The 22,349-nt window shown below is 41.7% G+C and overlaps 1 protein-coding gene across 16 annotated transcripts in view; it reads right to left on the reverse strand.

The window, feature by feature from the left end:
* The window catches only part of ST7 (suppression of tumorigenicity 7), a 237,249-nt gene extending 218,292 nt beyond the window's left edge, over positions 1-18,957 (reverse strand). For 6 of the 16 annotated variants that reach the window (XR_010406410.1, XR_010406411.1, XM_064575020.1 and 3 more), the window contains exon 1: positions 18,647-18,955. Coding sequence is in view for 13 of the 16 variants with exons in the window: in XM_064575020.1 (XP_064431090.1) it covers positions 18,647-18,797 (151 nt within the window). In the remaining 3 variants the exon portion in view is untranslated. Of the gene's footprint in view, positions 1-18,646 lie in introns of all 16 variants that reach the window. The other 10 variants (XM_064575026.1, XM_064575023.1, XM_064575022.1 and 7 more) reach the window with 3 other exon arrangements.
* Positions 18,958-22,349: the final 3,392 nt, after the last annotated feature.

Below are 22,349 nucleotides of genomic sequence, written 5' to 3' on the forward strand. Positions count from 1 at the left end.
GCTTCTGGGTCAGCCAATGAGAGACCCCAACAAGGGATTAAGAGAGAGGAGAACAGGGCCTTTTTCCCTCGTTCCCAACACACAGAGTCATCTCAGAGTCACAGACTGACCGTGTCTCTCTCCCGAAGACCACAGCCCTTCTACCGCTCTCACTCCACGTTCCAGGAACTGCTGCTTCCCCAGGTCCCTTCACCAGGGTGCTGCACTATTTTTTATTATTAATAAAATATCTTTTATTATTATTATCCTGCCCACATCTTCATAAAGAGTCCCTTTTTTTTTTTTTTTTTTTTTTTTTTTTTTTTTAAAGATTTTATTTATTTATTTGAGACAGAGAGAATGAGAGAGAGAGCGAGCACATGAGAGGGGGGAGGGTCAGAGGGAGAAGCAGGCTCCCTGCTGAGCAGGGAGCCCGATGCGGGACTCGATCCCGGGACTCCAGGATCATGACCTGAGCCGAAGGCAGTCGCTTAACCAACTGAGCCACCCAGGCGCCCAAGAGTCCCTTTTTTAAATTCTTCTCAACAAACTATTTGAGTGATTGATCTGTTTCCTGCTGGGACCTTCATTGTCATAGTGTGCTTATCTTTGCCAGCAATAATTAGCTCCATAATATATATCAAAGCATTTCATTTCCCCCACTCAAAAATCCTCACACAAAGTTCTAGTCAACAGCCTTTTCTAGGATCCACTGGTCCATTCTACCTTTGGTCTCTGTTGCCTTTCAAGATACTGGATTCTAAGACATCAGAAGTGGGATTCATCCTCACTCATCCTGTAGAAGCTGGTGCCTCCAGGGAAAAGGAGTTCTGAAGACATCAGAAAAGCTTACACTGCAGATCAGGAAGCAGCCTCTCCCTTCCCTGGCAAGGGACACATTGTTCCACATATACTGGCCCAGCATTCCTGACCTATTGTTTCTCTCTCTGAAGACTGCCAATGGCCAGTAAGCCTACCTGTTTTACCAAAGAATGTGAGGCTGGCCCGAGGAGACAAGGAATGACTCGGCAAAGCTCTTGGCACCTTTCCCTGCTTACCTGATGGGATAAAATTTACTGATGCTGAAGAATGTAGCAAGTTGCCAACCACTAACCTGTCAAAGAAAATCCTGGAATTGCCCACCCATCTACTTAATAAACCTGTGGCTTCCAGATTAAAACCCCACTACCACTACCATTCAGGGTTTGGTGCCCCAGTCAGCTGCACTCCAGATTACAATCACCTCTGTAAGACCAAGCCAAGCAGGCATGTCGGCCCTGACTTAGCAACAGTGTGAAGACAATGGTGCAAAGGAGTTTGGGGGAGACGGGGAGAGAGATTAACCAAAACTAAGCCATGAAAGTTCTAGAAATCACACTGAAAAGTCAAAGAACCACATAGAAAAGACCTGAACTTCTGAGTATCAAGTCATATAAAAATGTACTATTCCAGCAGGAAGGGATATACCAAATCCTGATAAGAAGGTGGCTTTTCTCCCAGCTGTAAAAGAAACAGATTCCATATAGAACAGACCTACCTGGCATTGGCAAGCCCTATCTGTCTCACAGAAACCAGCAGTGCCTCAATGGCTGCTGAACAGACATATACAACTGGAAATGGAGATTAAAATAACAGTATATCACTTGGCATTCATCAAACGAACAAAAATGTTGAAGTCTGGTAACATCAAGATTTGGTATAAATTTTGAAAAATAGAAGCTTGCACACATGACTGGTAGATATATAACAGAATAACCATGTGGTAAACTGAATCATTGGTCAAAATTCTGCGTATCTTCCTTGTTTTGTAATTATGATCCACATCTTTGCCAGATGACTTTGTAGTACCACCCACTAGAATTAACAGAGTGTATTTCCCTACCCTACAGATGTTGGGCCTGGCTATGTGACTTGTTCTGGCCAATAGAAAATGAGCAGAAGTGACCGTGAGCCAGTTCTAGCTATCACCCACATGAGGTTTCCCATACTTTTACCTGTCTTCCTTTTACTCTTGCCATTTCCCATAAGAAGATTGGGTAGCTGTTTGAGAGTGTGTCTAAGAGATTGAGAAAAATAGAGCAGACCTGAATCCAACCTTACCCAACCCGCTGCCAACGGACTAGAGCCCAGAGTCTGGAAATCTAACTCATCTGAGTTGCAACCAACTCACAAATCAATGAGGAAAAATAATTACTTACTATTCTAAGCCACTAAGTTTTAAAGCATTTGTTTCTATTTTGGTTTATGTAGCATTACTGCAGCAATCTCTGACTGCTACAACCATCTATAAAGTAATCTGGCAATATCCAATAAAGTCAGAGATGTTCATAGGACCAAGAAACCGACACTTCCAAGTATATGCCCTAATGTAGAGGTTCTCAAGCTCAATCCGATCTAACACCTCCTTTTTTATAACAAATAATTTTAAACACCTTCTTCTATCCCAGAACTAATTTAACAGATAATCTATCTACTCTCAAGCGTAAATTTAAAAAAAAAAAAAAATCAATAAAATGTCCTAAGTGTAATATGAAGAAGAAACAAACAGAACACAGTGTGTAATTGGGGCCAGGACTAAGACGATACAAGCAAGGGGCCTCGAGTGTGCAATTTAAGGAGGCGAAGTCGCGCAAGCGCTGGAGCTGTGCTTGTAGGACTCTGACAGTGAATATCTCCTTCAGTTTTGCACCTAGGCACCTCACTTACCTCACCCCAAGCCCGGCCCTGTTTAAAATAGTTCAGTTGTATTCAGAATGCAAAGTTTTCATGACTTTGGTAGGAGACTGAATGAAGTAGACAGATATTTGTACTCCTACAAAGCATCACCAGAAATGCAAAACCTACCAATGCAGGCTGATACAAGTGTGTTGTATTAGTGACTCAGACACCACAAACAGTATTGCTGTTGGAGGCATGAGTTTCCGAAATGGTGAACAATTCTTGGTGAAGTTCTGAACAAAGTAAAGTCCTTTGTCAATTTACATGGTAGTTTGAATTCTTAAAAACAACAGCATTTACTGTAACTATTTCAAAAATATTTTAGGATTACATGCAGAATGAACACTCTAAAGTCAGATAAACAGATTTTTTGCCTATATGAATACCTATGGGAGATATTTAAAAATTATGTGTGATACAAGCAAACACACCCATTGCAGGTCATCAAGAATCCTTTGCCTCATCCTTTTAATGCCAATCATCGTGATAACTAAAGAGGTCCCCCACAGATTTCCAAACTTTCCCTACCAGGTTCCATTACTATTGATAATCCCTTCTCTAGGGAAATCAGATAGAAGTGCAAAGAGGTCCATGCAGCATTCAGTGTCTACTTGTAATGTAATGTATATGCCATGGTACATTCATACAATGGAATGCTATACAATTAAAATAAATTACAGGGGCATCTGGCTGGATCAATCAGTTAAGCTTCTTGAGTTCAAGCCCCACGTTGGGCTCCACATTGTGTGTGGAACTTACTTAAAAATAAAATTAAAAAATAGAGGTGCCTGGGTGGCTCAGTTGGTTAAGCGTCTGCCTTCGGCTCAGGTCATGATCCCAGGGTCCTGGGATCGAGCCCCACATCGGGCTCCCTGTTCAGCGGGGAGCCTGCTTCTCCCTCTCCCTCTACTGCTCCCCCTGCTTGTGCTCTCTCTGTCAAATAAATAAATAAAATCTTTTAAAAAAATAATTAATTAATTAATTTAAAAAATAAATATTAACTAAAGCTACAGCATGTAAAAATTTCATAACATAAGCATGTCAGATAATAGAACAAGTTACTGAAAAGTATGTGCAATACCCTTATTATTACCTTATTACTACATTATTTGTGTAAATATTTTAAACTCACAAAAATTACTATATATTGTTTATGAATACATTAAATAAAAGGGAATAATACCAACTTCAGGAAAATGGTTACCAAAGGAGAGGGAAGGAAGGGAAAGGGATGCGGTGCAGCTTTACCTGTATTGATAAGAGCTTATTTTTTTAATATTTCATTTATTTATTTGACAGAGAAAGAGATAGCAAGAACAGGAACACAAGCAGGGGGAATGGGAGAGGGAGAAGCAGGCTTCCCGCGGAGCAAGGAGCCCGATGTGGGGCTCAATCCCAGGACCCTGGGATCACGATCTGAGCCGAACACAGACGCTTAACGACTGAGCCACCCAGGTACCCCAAGAGTTTATTTTTTAAAAAGAGAGAGATGGGGCAGGAAATATACAAGATGAGCCAGGAGCATCTTGTTGCACTATAAAGTAAAGAAGTGGTTAAAAAAATAATAAGGATGATGGGGGTATGTCAAAGGGACACAGGAATCATCTAACATCCCCATGGCCAAAACTACAATGATATGAGCAATAAATAAATAAAGCAGTATGGGATTATAACCCAAAGTATAAAATAAATATCCATGAGTCCAACACTGATTAAATAAATAAATAAGAACAGGGGTGCCTGGTGGCTCAGTCGTTAAGCATCTGCCTTCAGCTCAGGTCATGATCCCAGCGTCCTGGGATCGAGCCCCGCATCGGGCTCCCTGCTCTGCAGGAAGCCTGCTTCTCCCTCTCCCACTCCCCCTGTTTGTGTTCCCTCTCTCGCTGTCTCTCTGTCAAATAAATAAATAAAATCTTAAAAAATAAATACATACATACATATAAATCTCCAATGAGAACAATTTCAACTATGGGTGTAGGTACTCTACCCTCAAGGTGGGTGAGAGATTGAATATAGAAACAGGCAGTGACCAGACCACATATGAAAATGGAACTCTGATCCAGAAGCTGCAACACCAGTCCTGAAAGCCAAACCACAACTTCTGTAGTCATCAGCCAAACAGTCAGGACTTGGCCAATAAGTGATAGTTTCTCTAATTTTTGTCCCCACTTCTAATTTAGGATCAACCTGAAAAAGCCAAATATGCTCTCCTAAACCAACAAGGTAGGATGTTCTGCTTCTAGTTAGCCCCCTTCAGCCTCTCTGTGCCAACAGTCTCCAGTCAGGGCCTACTGGCAGCCTTCCCTTTTTCTATGGCAAAGCTTTCCTTCTTCTCTGCTTGCCTTTGAGTCCCTGCCAAAAGCAAGTGATGGTGGCTATAGCAAGCTCTGAATAAATAGCCTTTACTTGTTCTCATTTGGGTGGTCCTTGTTTATTTCCACAAGGGGAAGCAAAACTCTTCAATCTTTTGTGGGCTGTGCAAAGTGACTTCCATTCTAAGACTACAGTATGGGGGGGGCCACTTTACAGTATGGAACTTGACAAACACTACCTCAACCAGGTGATCAAGGTCAACATCAAGAGTGATAAGTAAACTGATAGTATGTACACTTGATATGTGATAAACATGGCACTTTACCTCTGTGGTCTTCCTCCCCAAAACTCATAATCATAGAAAGATCATGAGAAAAATACTAAACAAATTCCAACTAACAGACAGGCTACAAAATACCTAACCAGTACTCCTCAAAACTGTCAAGGTCATCAAAAACAAGAACAGTATGAAAAACTGTCACAGCCAAGAGGAGTCTGAAGAGACATGACTACTAAGTAGTATGGTATCCTGGATGGAATCCTGGACCATAAAAGGACATTCAGTAAAAACTAAGGAAATCTGAATAAACTATGGACTTCAATTAATAATAATATCAATATTATTCATTAATTGTTACAAATGTACCATACCAATGTAAGATATTAATAATAGGAAAAACTTGTGAGGCATATGGGAACTCTCTATACTAACATCGTAATTTTTATTATAAATCTAAAAGTGTTCTATAAAATAGTTTATGTAATTTATAGTAAAAATAAAAATAAAAACCAATATGAATACTTATGGCAAAATATTGACATAAATAATATTTAAATATGGGCTGTGGGTCACCCTATTATTTCCTACCCTTTTCTATATGGGTAAAGTACATCATAATTAGAACTTTTTCCATTTTAATTCCTCACAATGAACTCCAATTTAACCCCAGCGGATTCTTACTCTTCCTTTTTCATCCCCTCTTTAGCCATACTTGCAGTGTTCTGAAGGCACCAAGTGGTAAGACATTCCTTTGTTAATGCAGTTCCATTGGCCTAGGGGTTCCTAGAGCAAGGTCCAACTCAGTAATACCACCATGAATTTCAAGCTTTCTCATCCATTTGTGTTTGGTATTTGTTTGCTCCTTTGTGCTCTACACATTTTACTTTGGATTAGAGTTGACTGTATGCCTGATTGTCCTTCCCTCTCTGCACCAAGGACCTTGAAGACAGGGACCATGTCTTGGTCATATTTCCATTCCTCCATACCCACCCCACTTTTCAATCTTCTGGTTGGCTAGTCAATGACAAAAAGAGATTCCTATAAAGCTAAGTATTAATAGAATTCCCATATCAATAGCCTATTTTTAATGAAATAGAATGTTTTATTGAGATAATAAATGACTGTAACAAAGGAGTGTAATCCATGAATAAAATACTGTCTTAATGTCTAAATATTTTTATATCTCCTTTAGTTTTTGCAGGTATTCTGAAAAGAAGAATATGTATTAAAAAGGCCTTTATATTCTACTTCTAAGTCATGCTTATTCCTACAGAGTAATAAGCTAGACATGAAACAATGGGTGGCCATAATGTTCAAGACACATTAGGGAAAAGCCCTTACCTATGCCCACTGTTACACAACTCTATTTCCCTGGCTAGTCCCAGCCTGCTAATCACTACACTTACTAATATCATTTAAGTTTTCCCTTTGGACTGAGCAATAATAAGTCTGTGTTCTCTCTTCACAGCTGGACAGCTTTGATGCAAGCTTTGAATTTAGATTCCCTCCTGTTTGAATAGTAACATGTTGTCTTATCTTTTTTAAGTATCTTACTTAAAACTTTCTCACTCACATACATTCTCATGGTTAAAACTAAAAATGTTCATTTTTAAGAATTATAGTTCCTTTAACTGTCCTTTAGAATCTACCAGAAATTGTTACATTATTTTCTGGAGGTAAGCAAAAACAAAACAAAACTGTTTGTAAAAACCAAACATTTTTAGGAATACTTTTATTAACAAAACTAACTAATGTCTGTATATCTTTGTTCAACCTTAATTTTCATTGCTTCTGTACTTTCCCTCTAAGAATATGATTGTTCAAATAATGTACAGAAAAAAAGTTTATTCTTAGGATAATGACTTTCTCTAACAGATTATATTTGCTGTAAGATTTTTTATATCACATTTTCAAACTTTTACTGACTAATGATAACGCATATATAACTTCCAGTTTAGAAAAAAAATAATTGAGAGCAACTTTCTAATATTTAAAAATTATAATTTAACCTCTCACACTTCATCTCTCAAATGTAAGGGTGCAATTTAAAACATTCTCTTTGCTAAAAGAGCCAAATAAACTAAGAAAAACTTGTCTTTCTAAACCATAATGTCAAGTACTCTAAGCCTGAACTGAGAAAAGTATAATCTGTTTTATTTATTTGTTTTGTTTTGTTTTAAATAAAAGATATCAGTGATAGAGGATAGGAATTCCCCTCCTTCTCCAGCAAAGATGGAGGGAAAAGTACAAAACCAGATCACACCAGTTCTTAATATGTGACACTATAGGAATATAAATGTATATCCTGGAGAGGACACCAATTGAGTCAAGTGAGTGTAATAAACACCCAAGAGCATTATTTTTTTAATTATTTTTTTAATTTTTTATTTATTTATTTGAGAGAGAGAGAGAAACAGCATGAGAGGGGATAGGGTCAGAAGGAGAAGCAGGCTCCCCGCTGAGCCGGGAGCCCGATGTGGGACTCGATCCCAGGACTCCGGGATCATGACCTGAGCCGAAGGCAGTCGCTTAACCAACTGAGCCACCCAGGCGCCCCCAAGAGCATTATTTTATTAGTTCTATGAGTAATACTTGATAAACAGTACCTATCAAATAAATGAAAAAGATCAATTTGATAAAAAAGTAAATTTCATTCTCTCATTCCCAAGAGAAAGAGACTAGAAACTGGGAAAGCTTAACAGAGGGAAGAACTGAAAGCATTCTACTATTACCTATTGCTAATCAAATAACACTTTATAATGGTATTACAATTGACTTCATAACAAAACAAAAAATCCTCTAAGTGTAGGTCACACATAAATCCAGATCCAAACTGCCTAAAGAGCCACTTTTTTTTTTTTTTTAAGATTTTATTGATTTATTTGACAGAGAGAGACACGGCGAGAGAGGGAACCCAAGCAGGGGGAGTGGGAGAGGGAGAAGCAGGCTTCCCGCGGAGCAGAGAGCACCATGTGTGGCTAGATCGCAGGACCCTGGGTTCATGACCTGAGCTGAAGGCAGATGCTTAACGACTGAGCCACCCAGGCACCCTGAGCCACTTCTTTTTTTAAGACTTTTACACCTCAGAGTGTTTCAACTATTTGTGTTATTTTAAATTGTTAAGCTTTTTTATACAAAACAAAACAACAATAACAAAAAAAAACAGTCCTTGCTCAGTGACCTAAGAGATTCCTTCAAAGTCCTCTACAGTGTTGCTCAAATTTTCAAAAAGACTGACCTTAATCAAGATCCTTTATTAGACTTGTAAGTCAATTTAAGAAACGGGCACTTGGGTGGCTCAGTGGGTTAAGCATCTGCCTTCGGCTCAGGTCACGATCACAGGGTCCTGGGATGGAGTCCCGCATCAGGCTCCCTGCTTAGCAGGGAGCCTGCTTCTCCCTCTGCCTGCTGTTCCCCCTGCTTGTGTGCTCTCTCTCCCTCTGTCTCTGACAAATAAATAAAATCTTTAAAAAAAAAAATTAAGAAACAAAGTTAGGGTTCTCCACAAGGTATGCTCATAGCTAGCACACTTTCAGTTTCCTAAAATTCAGAGAGGAAAAAAATGCCTTCTCAGATAAATGTTGCCTTATTTTGCTGAGAGATTTAGTAACTGGACTTAAACAGTGATTCCTCTGGCCACAGCCACAGCTAATATGAAATACTGCTGGAGCTAACTGAGCCTGTCAGTTTCTTATTTTAGCACAGTAGGTAGTGCAAGAATGCCTGCTATATTTGAATGACTGGTAACAGTAACACATGAGCAACTGCCCTGTTCCACTGTAACATCAAAAATGAATTTCATTGAACACTTCATCTAAAACTAATGATGTAATGTATGGGAATTAACATAAGAATAAAAAAATGAATTTCATTGCATATTCTCTCTCTTCTGGGAAAGTAAAAACCCTTTATAGATATCTTTACAATGACATCTCAAATACAATAAGCATGCTAGAAGATTTTGTTTCATATTTACAACAAACAGACGTTCACTACTGTGTGGTTAAAAACCACCCAATAAAGGGTGCCTGGGTGGCTCATTCAGTTGAGTGTCTGACGCTTTGATCTCAGCTCCGGGCTTGATCTCAGGGTTGTGAATTCAAGCCCTGTGTTGAAGAAGCCCCTACTTTAAAAAAAAAAAAAAAAAATCCAATAAGCCATTACCCTGCTTAGTGCAACTCTCATTAGATATTCTTTAGGAAGACTCTCCAGGATAACTGAGATCCCATTATATATTTTAACCTGTCATTTCACTGTGAAAGCCTATAGAATACAAACTTCTAGAGAAACAACCTACTGTAATGCCTTGGATTTAAACAGCAGTTTACAGGCTACAAAGCACTTTCTCATTCAATTTACCATCTCATACGAAGTTGCATTCCAGTCAAGGAACCAATTCTATCACCAGGCTGGTAAGTCAAAGGCAACTGATCTCAACCATAGCAATGAATGCCCAGAGTTGTGCCTACTATAGTCTATTTAGCAAGTATAAACACTCGTTAAATTGTGCTATTTGTCCAGTTCCACACTTTCTGTCAATCCCATTTCAGCCCCCATATTTAGACAATCACTGAGCATCCTGACCCATCAGACTAGTCACACTTAACACCACACTATTTCTTCTTCCCCTTAGTGTTTTCCAGCTCTGAATTTTTCCATTAGTTCCAACTTGGGGAAACACCTCCTCTGAATCACAAGAACATTCTTTTTCCTCTCTTGTCTTTGAGCTTTTGCCCCAGTTACCTCAGAAGAATCCTTCTATCTCTCTGAGTTTCAGTTATGAGCCAAATAATAAGCCTAGCCTTGAATGGTAAGTAGTAGCAAGAGCCCTCTGAACCAAGGGAAAGAAAAACATTAGGTGGTGAAGTGAGATAAGAAAAGCACCACTAGTACCATTAATCTTGGAAAGCCTTAAAACTACTAACACATTTACCTTTTCACATATCATCACTGAGTGATGACCAAATGATGGAAATACAAAGATGAAAAGGTCATAACCCTTGCTCTCAAGCTCTTCTGAGTATACTAAGGAAACAATCCCATCCAAAGGTCTCTACCAAGTTCTCACCCTCATTCATAAATTAGGCTGTTTTCCCATCAAAATACATTTTTTAAATGTGTTCACCTGTATTGTTTCCTTTAATCGGACTAGAATCACAACTGTCATCATTTTGTCTTGACAATTTTCATTCCACATGTACAAAGAGAGTATGAGCCACGTAGCTGTTAATGTGGGACATACACAGGCTTCCATGGACAAGCCCAGGGAGCCTACCGACCAATGATAAAGCACGCAGCACAGGGCCAGGCTCATGTAAGAACCCATTACGGGTTGATTCCTCATCCCTTCCTAATTCAAATTAGCAGATTTACATTCAATCTTGTTTTTTGGTTTTTTTTTTTAAGATTTTATTTATTTATTTGAGACAGAGAGAATGAGATACAGAGAGCATGAGAGGGAGGAGGGTCAGAGGGAGAAGCAGACTCCCTGCCGAGCGGGGAGCCCGATGCGGGACTCGATCCCAGGACTCCAGGATCATGACCTGAGCCGAAGGCAGTCGCTTAACCAACTGAGCCACCCAGGCGCCCCAATCTTGTTTTTAAGATGCGACTTTACCATGCATGGCCCTTGCTCATAGGGAGCAAAATATACCTGGAAGCATTAGAGAACAAATCACTATCTTAACTTTTTATGTAACTTTTCAGCACAGAAAGCAAGTGCAGAAACTGGGAGGAATATAGCTGACATGAGATTGTAGTTCCAAATCGTTAACTGACAGGAACAATACAACTTCAATCTCCAGGCGCCCGCCTCTCCTCGCCAAATGAATGAACAAAACGGCAGATGAATGAACTAACTAATGAATGAATAGGTTCCGAGTCAGTGAAATGGACGAGACAACTAGGGATACAATATATGGTTGCTAATATCATTTATGTGCAATACTCAGAGCTCAGTGCTAAAGGTTATTTCATTTAGAGTTCAAAATAAGTCTAAGAAACGGAGATTATTGTCCTCATCTTATAAATGAGAAAAGAGTCTTCCAAAGTAATCTGTCCAACGCTACCCAGCAGATGGCAAAGTGGGGTTTAAACTCAAATCTTCTAAATTCAATGCTCCTTTCACCTCATCACAGCTGGTGTTTCTTCCTTTCAGCGGACATGCAGTACTTTATGGAGAAGGAAACATTACAATAAAATTGGCAATAAAGCAAATTTCTTAAATGCTAAAACTATTTTCACTTTGGCTTCTCATATAAACTTAGAAATGCTTCTATCGTTAGTGTAGGGAATATGCAAATATATGAACTGAAAACTGCGCTTAAGTATTTCTAATCACTTCAAATTATACTTCTGTGTGTTAAGTTTCATAATGCCCGACAAGAGTGCTATGAAAATTTGTCAACCACAACTTTCTTCTACTATCGTGTCCTTCCCTATATTCAAGAACTTCTTCCATGTTAGTAGACTCTCAAGCTCCTTCCTTACAGGTAATATGAGATACCTAACTCTGCAAATCCTACATTTGAAGTTCCAGGTTATATCACACAAAAATGTGATCAATTTTTTACTCTTAACATCCTTTATATTAAATTTACTTTACAATATGAACCAGAAGGCCAGGCTTCCTTATATTCTACCCCTAAAGAAAGGATCAAAACATATAAATATTTTGGAACAGCAGTAAACATTTCAGGGTAGTCTTTATAACTTAAAGTCAGTGCACACGATTCTCAATCTCATAAAGAAATGACTACATGATAGATTCCAAAATCATTTCCTAAAGAAGAGTGTTACTGCCAAGTCACCACAACCAACTGACAGAGTTTTCCATTCATTCAACAAAGACATACTAAGCACTAGGCCCAAACAGTCACTGTTCAAGATCCTGGAGATATGCAATAAGACAAAACAAGACCTCTACTCCCATGGAGCTTACAGTACAGGGGTTACAACTATGAGTATGCATAAATAAATAAACAAACAAGAACCATATCAAACAGTGCTAAATGCTACGCAGAATTCAAATCTGGTGATATTACAGTAACGGGATAGTAATTTTAGATTGGGTCATCAGGGAAAACTTCTCAAAAGAAGTGAATTTAAGCAGAGAGGTAACTAGTAAGACTACTGTGCAAAAATCAAGTAGGAAAGCATTCTGGGTGGAGGGCACCTTATGGTAAAGCCATAAGGCAGGAACAAGCGAGGTGTATATATATATGTGTGTGTATATATATGTATATATGTGTATATATCATGACCTGAGCCGAAGGCAGACACTTAACGACTGAGCCACCCAGGCACCCCAAACGAGGTATATTTAAGAATAAGAAGAACAGGGGCGCCTCAGTGGCTCAGTCGGTTGAGCATCCAACTCTTGATTTCGGCACAGGGTCGTGAGATGAGCCCCCGGCTTAGCAGGGAATCTGCTCCAGATTCACTCACTCCCTTTCCCTCTGCCCCTCCCATCCCCTGCCCACCCCGACCCCATGCACATCTGTGTACTCTCTCTCTCTCTCAAATAAATAAATCTTTAAGAATAAGAAAGAAAGGGGCGCCTGGGTGGCTCAGTCTTTAAGCGGCTGCCTTTAGCTCAGGTCATGATCCCAGGGTCCTGGGATCGAGTCCCACATAGGGCTCCCTGCTCAGTGGGAAGCCTGCTTCTCCCTCTCCCACTCCCCCTGCTTGTGTTCCTGCTCTCGCTATCTCTGTCTCTCTCAAATAAATAAATAAAATCTTAAAAAAAAAAAAAAAAGAATAAGAAAGAAAGAATCACAACATGCCTTGGAAGGTAAATAACCTCAAGAAAGAATGGTAGAAGAGAAGGAATGGGTCAGATCATCAAACTCTGAATGCCAGGGGAATATATCTGGATTTTATTTTCAGTGAGATGGAAAGCCACTGAAGGAAGTCACATAGTATCTGAAGTTGTATTTCCAAACTGGAAAAAATATATTCACTAAGTATACATATTCACATATATTAAGTCCACCTATTTGCTTGTTTCTACACTCTGCACTCAATGAAATTTATCCCAAGACATTGAAACAGAATCCTAGAGCCAGAAAGAATCTTAAAGAATATAAAACTATCACTGTACGTGTATAGAAACTGAGGACCGAGGAAAAAAGTATCATTTACATTGCTTCATTAATGGCTGAGAGAAAAGTCTCCAAAAATAGGTAAGGGCAACTAAAAAGTCTGGGATATATCCTAAACTCAAAGCTGACATCAATTATGGGCGCCTGGGTGGCTCAGTTGGTTAAGCGACTGCCTTCGGCTCAGGTCATGATCCTGGAGTCCCGGGATCGAGTCCTGCATCCGGCTCCCTGCTGGGCAGGGAGTCTGCTTCTCCCTCTGACCCTCCTCCCTCTCATGCTCTCTGCCCTCTCATTCTCTCTCAAATAAATAAATAAAATCTTAAAAAAAAATTAAAAAAAAAAAAGCTGACATCAATTAGAAAATTGTCCTTTTATGTGCTCATGAACTGGAACACCATAAATTACATGCATATAACCCATCACAGAATTTAGGTTTTTGTGTCAGCTTCTTTTTTTTTTTTTTTTTTTTTTTTAAAGATTTTATTTATTTATTTGAGAGAGAGAATGAGAGAGAGCACATGAGAGGGGGGAGGGTCAGAGGGAGAAGCAGACCCCCCGCAGAGCAGGGAGCCCGATGCGGGACTCGATCCCGGGACTCCAGGATCATGACCTGAGCCGAAGGCAGTTGCTCAACCAACTGAGCCACCCAGGCGCCCTTGTGTCAGCTTCTGACCTCGATCTAAAGCTGAACATTTAAGTAAGGCACATACCCACTAATGTGTTTGATCAATTTCATTGTTCCAATCCCAACTCACTGGGTACACCCCAACTTGGAGATTCATTCATCCAGTGAATGGTAAGGAACTACTACTATGTGCAAGAAATTATACTGGAAAACAAAGAACTAGAGTCGCAACAATAATTCATGCAAGGTAAAATCTGCCAACATGCCTCCCAGAAAACGCACTCTGAAAGTGGAGGAAACAGCACGTTCAGCTGAAAGGATCAGCAGGCAGCAGGCAAGCTGGTCCTTGAAGGATGGGTAGGATTTAAAGATGGGAAGAACATTTTAGGCAACAGGCACAGCAGGGGCAAAAGACCTATGTAAATTGCAACCAGGCCCTTGAGACAAGTGTTAATTTAGAGCAACTATTTCCAATATGAAAATACTCAGAACTGACCTACACCTAAATGATAACTTACGTATCATCTCGGTTCGGTAATACGAGTTTTGCATCTGTATTTACCATCATAATTAACACAAAAAAGTTTTATAATATAAACAAACCTAAGCCTAGGTCAGACTATAACATTTGTTTTCTAAAAGGAATTAAACAGGATTTCAAAGATCTTTGAAAACTTGCTCTTCAGGAAACAGAAAAAGAAATGGAAAAATCACTTAAGCTGCTCGGTGCAAAGGTTGCAAACGTGCACATTTTAAGAGAAGGTGTTAACACGCAGTGTTTTAAATTCAGCATCCAAAATCTCAGAACACAGAGCAGATGAGAAAGTGCTATCGACACTACACTATAAAGCAAGTTGTTGTAAAAATTTTTAAAGACTAATCTATTCTACTGCTTTTCTTGAATAATATCCTGCATGACTGCTCCTATCCACAATTAATGTTCTGCCCTTTTGGAAAAGCATTATTTTGGGATATTAACTCACTTGAAAACTAACAAACAATAACATAATTTGGGGTTTTTAAAAATCATGTTCAAGGGCGCCTCAGTGGCTCAATCGGTTAAGCATCTGCCTTGGGCACAGGTCATGATCTCGGGGTCCTGGTATCAAGCCCCACATCAGGCTTCCTGTTCAGCAGGGAGTCTGCTTCTCCCTCTCCCTCTGTACTCTCTCTCTCTTTCAAGTAAATAAACAAAATCTTTTTAATAAATAAATAAATAAATAAATAAATAAATAAATAAATAAATATCATGTTAAAAGTTCACTCTATTTTCAGTAAATCATAGAACTACTTTAACATTCTCCTAACCAACTCAAGGGCAGAGATCAAAAAATCGATTATCAAAGCTAACCAATGTGTGCTATTTCTAATATGTTTTCTCCCTGGGCTTTCTTAAAATTCATTTTTCATTGCAAGAACTGGTTGCTTATGTGACGTTTTCCCTATGTGGTCTAATAGAACACTCTGAACTTTATCCTTAAATGGTACAGGCTCAAAGCAGTGAAGGTCAAGTAAACCCAGACGGTAGGAGTGGGAAAGTACAACAACCATAAAAAGACCCTTAAAGGTATTTTTACTTGGAAAACTATACATGACACATGAGCAGCAAAGGTATCCTTGTTCATTAAAGTCCTTTTCTTTTCTTGTTTTAAATTCCACATGATTCATAGTTCTCTGAATCTGACCTGCACTTTCAATTTTTGTGACTTTGTCTGTATCCCCCACTCAGAACCATGGAATTCTCTTCATCCTCAACGTTGAGTTCAAGAGAAGCTCCAACTGCCTTGCCCTGCTCCACTTTGCATTATGAGAAGTTGTTCCCATGGGATAAACCCTAATTTAGCCTGAGTTTTACAAACTTGTGTATCTTTCCCATCATAACAGCGGCCACAACATCCTATGCATAGGAGACATTCAAGAAATTTTTTTTAAAAAGCAAATCGAATGAAACACATTTACCAAAAAATAGATCAAATGAGGTTAGAAATATGAACGTTGTCGCAGGTAACCAAGCTACTGAGAAGAACATGTCAAGCAGATATCCAAAACAACTCCGGAACATTTTTAGCAGATTCCACAATCTTACAAAGCTCAGAGTTGGGCCTGTGTCAGGGAAGCCCTGGGGCTCCTGGCTGCCTCACCAATCGGCCTCTCTGTGTCGGTGTCCTCACCTTCGCTGAGGAAGGAGACCTGTGCTACCTGCAGGTCCTTCAAAGCAACTCTAGACTCTGTGACCTTTCCAGGGACACTCGCCTTCACTGCCACAGGAAGAGCAAGCGCCACAGGGCTTAGGAACAGCAAATATTAGTCCCATTAGAATCCACTTAGATGACCCTGGAAGGACAAGTTCCACCATGGGAGGGTCCAAGGTCCCCATTTCCCCCATCTCCTCACAAAAAATAGCAAAGAGGTAGTTGTCTCTATACGCTTCTCCTTTTACCTTATGACTAAAATGTGCATAAAACCACATTGAAAACAGAAGCCCAGAATCACTAGGGCAAATAGCCTCAGGCTCCCTCCATTCTATACCTGATGAGATCCAGCCCTAATGGGCTGTACATCTTCATATTTTCTACCTCTTAGAAGCCCAAATGAGCAACAATCCTATACAAATTAACAAAGGGATTTGTGAGGTGTGCCAGATTTAAAGCTGCTGGGAGAAGATCTAACTACAGTATTTTCTTCCTTAAAAACTACATAGTTTCCCAGCAGGTCTTTTGCTTCTTGCCTGTTCTGCACGGAGCACTGGTAAGTGGCACTTACGGGCACATGCACACATATACACACATGGATTATTATTTAACCTACTTTTTAAAAATTTGGTATACAAATAGGTATTCCAAAATACAAATTTTAAATGTGTATTAAATGAGAAACATTCACACTTTTAAAAATCCTACAATAAATTTTTAGGGAGAAAAAAATCAAACCCGCTTATCAATAAATAGAGGATTCCCTTACCACATCTATTCAAAGAACTCCTTAAAATCACAGGGCTTTGGGACTAGAAGTATCTTGGAGATATATTTGCCTAAACCTAGAAGATAGTACTGTGACAATCAGCCACTCTAAAAGAAAAACAGCCAGAAAGCCAGGTCTTTGAGATGACTAAATCCAAGAGCTGAGCAACACCTATTAAAATGGCCGGATGATTCTAGGGTGCAGAATCCTATCTGTCTCCCAGGGACACTAAGAAACAAATGTAAATATGAACAAGAGTTCAAGTTAAGAGTAATGAAGATGCCTGAGGTTTAGAATTTAAAGGCACAAGTATCTAACAAAATGAGTATATTATCTCAAGTGTTCTAAAAATTATTTTAGTGCAGTTAACACCACACAGGAAAACGCATTACCAGACCTGGACCCCCAGACTATGTAAATCACACACTAGGTGGAATATAATACATTACATACATTACATACGTATTCGGGACTGTAAGGATTTTCCAAAGTACTGTGAAACTAAAAAATATTTAAAAAAAAAAAAAATTTTTTTTAAACTCTGTAACCTGAGTCCCACAACTGCTTCCAGACTTCAAAGAAGGGCTGTAACCCTTCCTTCAAGACACACTTTGTGTTTCTGAATTGTCTCTGGAGTGTTACTGTTGGTGTGGACTTTCTTTGTGGCTGTTTTTTCACGGTTCTGTCGGCTAGCTGCCAGTTTATCAAGATCCTGTGCCAGTTACCTTCCGCACTTACGACCGTATGAGACAGGAGGGGCTCACTTCTTAGCCCGCGGAGCTTTATCCAAGATTCCGGACAAGGCTAGTTAGTTACCAGAGCCTAAGGCGGGCGAGCAGAGGGTACAGAGAAGGAGAGCGAGCCTTTAAAACCATCACGCATTCCATTTCCCGTCCCTCCTTTCGTCCCTTTGACATTCCGTTGGGTAACCCGACCCGTCATGCACACCCCTAACAAGGTATCCCGCTGGCCCTGGGAATCAGAGCGACGCCGCTCCCCGCTCAGCCGCGGGGGCTCAAGTCCGGGCCCCCAGGGCGCAGCCCGGACAGTCCCGGCCCCCTGGTCCGGGCTCGGCCCCGGCTGGGGAGCTGCAGCGCCGGGCACCCCTGGGCAGCCCTCCCACCGAGGCGCCCTCAGCCGGCCGAGTGCCGCCGGCTGGGGAGAGACGCCGGGTCCGACTACACTTCGGATGCCCGGCCCCTCGGCCCCCAGGGCGTGAGGAAGGGCACGGTCTAACTCTGAGGAGAACCTCGGGGTCCGCGCGCCGACACCCCAGGGGGCGTCCGCCGGAACTCCCCGGCTCGCGACGCCCGTCCTCCTCCGTCGCCCGCGGACCGGCCCCCAGCAGGGCGGCCCCATCGGGCCGGGTGCCGTCGCCGCCTGCCGGCCCGCCTCGCGGCGTGTGCGCGGCGCGGCTCCACCTCCGCGGGGCCGCGGAAGGCCGCCGGCCGCCCCCACACGGGCCCGGCGACCCGGTAGCTTGGCCCGGCCACCTGAGGCGCCGCGTGCTCGGCGGGTGGCCGCGGACGTCGGGTGCGCGGGCCCCGGCGCGTCCCTGAGCGCGCGCCCGGCTTCCCGCCCCCGCCAGCCGCGGCCCCGCGCGAGTTGCACTAACTTTCCGGGGCGGGGGAGGGGTGAGCGCCGCGGGCCCGGCGGCCCCGGCCTTACCTGTGCTCAAGTTGTCGTTGATTTTCAAGGGCACCCGCAGGATGTAGACCACGAAGAGCACGATGAAGAACCACACGGTCCAGAGATAAGTCCAAGACCAAACTATGCAGGACTTGAGCTGCTCCAGAAAGCCCGTGCCCGCTTCAGCCATTTTCCAGCGCTGCTCTCTGCTGCCGCGGCTCTCGGTGTCTGCCGGGATGATTCACCGGCCCGGAGGCGCCGCTCGCGCCGCCGCCGCCGCCGCCGCCGCCGTGGCCCGGGCGCCCCCGGAGCCCGCCCGCCGCCCGGGACGCGGGCGCGGCGGGAAATCGCGCGGGCCGCCGACGCGCCTACCTTTCCTTTTCCCGGCTTATTGCCAACTCTCTGAAGGCCCCTGCAAGTGGCTTTCGTGGAGGATCACGTGGCCTCTGCCCCCTCACGTTCTGATGCCATTTCTGTTTATCGTGCTAATATTTAGAAAGACAGGGCAACTGGGACGCTGAGGGGAACTCTCGACATACGATGATAACTCACATATGTTGAGGGTTTGCTATATGCCAGGCACTGTTCCAAGATCTGTATGACCTCATTTAACCCCTTCAGCAGTCCCCGTTCTGTAGACAGGGAAACCGAGGCACAAGGCGATTGAATCGTTTACCTTAAACGCAAGCCAAAATTCAGTTGCAATGTGATGGATGCCACACATCCATCTAGAGAGGTCTGAAACTCTCTGCACTCCACTCCTTGCTCTCAGAATTCAGGCTCAGAGGGGTGAATAAACCCAGGGCAGCTGGGAAAAGATAGATGTGCTCCTGTCGGTGGTTGGTAGGCCAGAAAATAAATCTCTCTACTAAGCAAGAGTTTGGTTGCACACGCTATTTACCTTTGTTTTATCTTCCTTGGAGCAGCACGGGGGGTTTCCAAAGGAATCTTAGCAAGAAGAATGTTTATCCTCTCATTCTGGGGGGTTATCACAGTTCAAACAACTCCCAGCCTGTTTTTAATACTAATTCTCTGGGATAATTTGGGCTTAAGCTGAATGAACTACTTTAAGCAAGATTATTACAAGTGTTTTTGACTGGGCTGAATAAAATGTTGCCTTTACCAAGTGAAAGTTGAAAGTTTGTTTCTGGCCATAAATAATTTCACTTTTATGCATTAAATGATAATAAAGTAATTGCGGGTTATCCTATATACAGCCAAGACATTTTTAGAATTCTGAGTATTCGGCAGGATATTTTATTATAAATTTTGCTCTGCTTACTGTAGCATAATAAAACAAGCTATTTTAACTTTTTACATGCAGGACATATTTATGGCATATATAATAGAACTCCTCTCACATTTTCACTAATTCCAGTAGAATTAAACAGCGTGAGTACATGAACCATCTATTTTATGTTATGATTAAGTAACCACCAGATTCTCTGCAGTAGAACTGCCTACTTAATTTAAATGAACATCCGGGGGCCTAGCTCTTTGCTGTCAGTGAACCTCGAAGAAGGGACATAAATGTGACTCAGATGAGCCACAATTTTCTGTGTACTAGGCACTCTTGGAGGGTCAGCCCTGTCTTATTCATTATTGCCTCTCTCTGGTGTGTGGCCAGGGAGGGAGGTCAGAGTTGGACATATACCTTTGTTCTTGGACCCTGAAGTGAGAGATCATGATCTTGTGGGAAGTGTGGCTGCTTCAGCGTGGCTGGAGTGCAGGCTCTCTGGGGGATGGTGTCGCGAAGGATAAAGCCGAAGAAGATCTGATTTTGAAGGGCCTTATAGAAACACAAAGGTGTTTACTGTTATTTGGTACTGCACACACGAATCCAAATGACCAATTCAGAGATATATGTAAGTGGGGATTAAAGAAATATTTAAGAAGGTAGAATTGACAGGCCTTGGTGACTGATAGGATAGGCAGGATAATGATAGAAGGTAAAGGGTGGCTCTTGAGTAGAACCACTCATGGAATAGTGACAACCAGATGTGTCTAGCCTCCTCTTAACCATCTCCCAATGGAATGACCCACAGTTACCCCAAGCTTATCACATCCAAAACTCACCTCCAACTGCTCCTCCTTCTAGAGTCCTGGAAATGAGCACTACATTCTAGCTCTCCAATTCAGAAATCTGAGGATCATCCCACCCAGATGGGATGGGAGTCCCTCTCATCTCCTTTCTTCTCCACGGATTCAATTGGGCATCAAAACTTTAAGTTTCTGTCTTGGATCTGTCACTTCTCTCTATTCTCCTGCAATAGCCTTTAGTCTCTCATAACCTCGTCATCTCTCAGAGAGAACAAGGTGTGGGCTTCCTGCCTCTGGTTTCTCCACAACCAACACCACCACCACCATCCCTCATCCCCACTCAATGCACCTTCTTCCACACTTCTCTGCCAGAGTTACCTTTCAAAGTACAAATCTGATAACTCATTCCTGCTTAAAAATCCTTCAAGGACCTGTCTACTCCACTCCTATTCCACGCCAAAGCCTACCTAAAGGATAAAATCTAGATGGCACTCAAGGTGGTCCTACCAACCTACACAGCCCCATCTCCCATCCTAGGCACTCTTCATACCACCAGCATTTTGGCAAACATGCTATCCTCTTTCATGACTTTCTACCTGCTCTACAGGACATGCCTATAATACTATACGCACCTTTCTGTGATATACTTCCCTCCAACTTTCTTTCCCTGACACAATTGCCTGAAAACAGTTTATTTAGAGATGCACTTAAAATATCACCTCCCTTGGGGTGCCTGAGTGGCTCAGTCAGTTAAGTGTCTGCCTTTGGCTCAGGTCATGATCCCAGGGTCCTGGGATCCAGCCCCGTTTCGGGCTCCCTACTCAGCGGGGAGTCTGCTTTTCCTTCTCCCTCTGCCGGCTGTTCCCCACCCCACCCCACCCCCCGCCGCTTGTGCTCTCTCCCTCTCTCTCTCTCTCTCTGTCAAATAAATAAAATCTTAAAAAAAAAAAAATCACCTCCTTTATGACACCAGCTCCCTCCTGCCTCCCAGGGTTCACTGTCTCTTTCCTGAGGTGCTGCACCAGGAAGCTTTATGGTAGGCTGATAAAGCATAGGATTGGAGCCAAATGATGATGGGCTCTATTTTTGATCCTGCTCTTCACTACTTGGGTGCTCTTTACAAGTTACTGAGTTTCCCTGAGCCAGTTTCTTCACCTGTTCAATGGGTTACACTTGTACCTATTACAGGGGGTTGTTGGGAAGATTCATTGAGATGCCTACTGAAAATGCTTAGCATAAGACCTAGTCAATATCTTTCCTCTCTGTTAATTGAGGCCTTTAATGTTAGGTAATATGTTATTGTTGTTTATTTTAGTCCTCATTACCTCCTCATCCGAATAGTGCTACATTTGGCACATGGTACACACTCAGTAAATACTTACTGAGTGTTGTATAGAGGAATCAAAATCAATTCTATGAAAAGAAATTCCAAATCTTTTATTTTACAAAGAATACTAATCTGAGGTTTAATTTGGGAGTAAAACTTAAGGTTTGGTCTTCCACCATATAGTGAGCTTATCTTGAAAGTTTGCTTTAAGAGGTGTAACTACCTGTGGGTTGTATAATAGGAGTTAAATGACCATTAATTTATGGGAATTATGTAAAAACAATACACTCCTAAATTTCTCATAAATTGGTTTATGTGTTTGGGTAAAATGTATATCTTAGTCTGGTAAAATATCTGAACTGAATAAGAAACCAA

The sequence above is a fragment of the Mirounga angustirostris genome, unplaced genomic scaffold, assembly GCF_029215605.1.
Source record: "Mirounga angustirostris isolate CCGP_5_RB_7025 unplaced genomic scaffold, mMirAng1.0.hap1 SCAF_12, whole genome shotgun sequence".
NCBI classification, from domain to species: Eukaryota; Metazoa; Chordata; class Mammalia; order Carnivora; family Phocidae; genus Mirounga; species Mirounga angustirostris.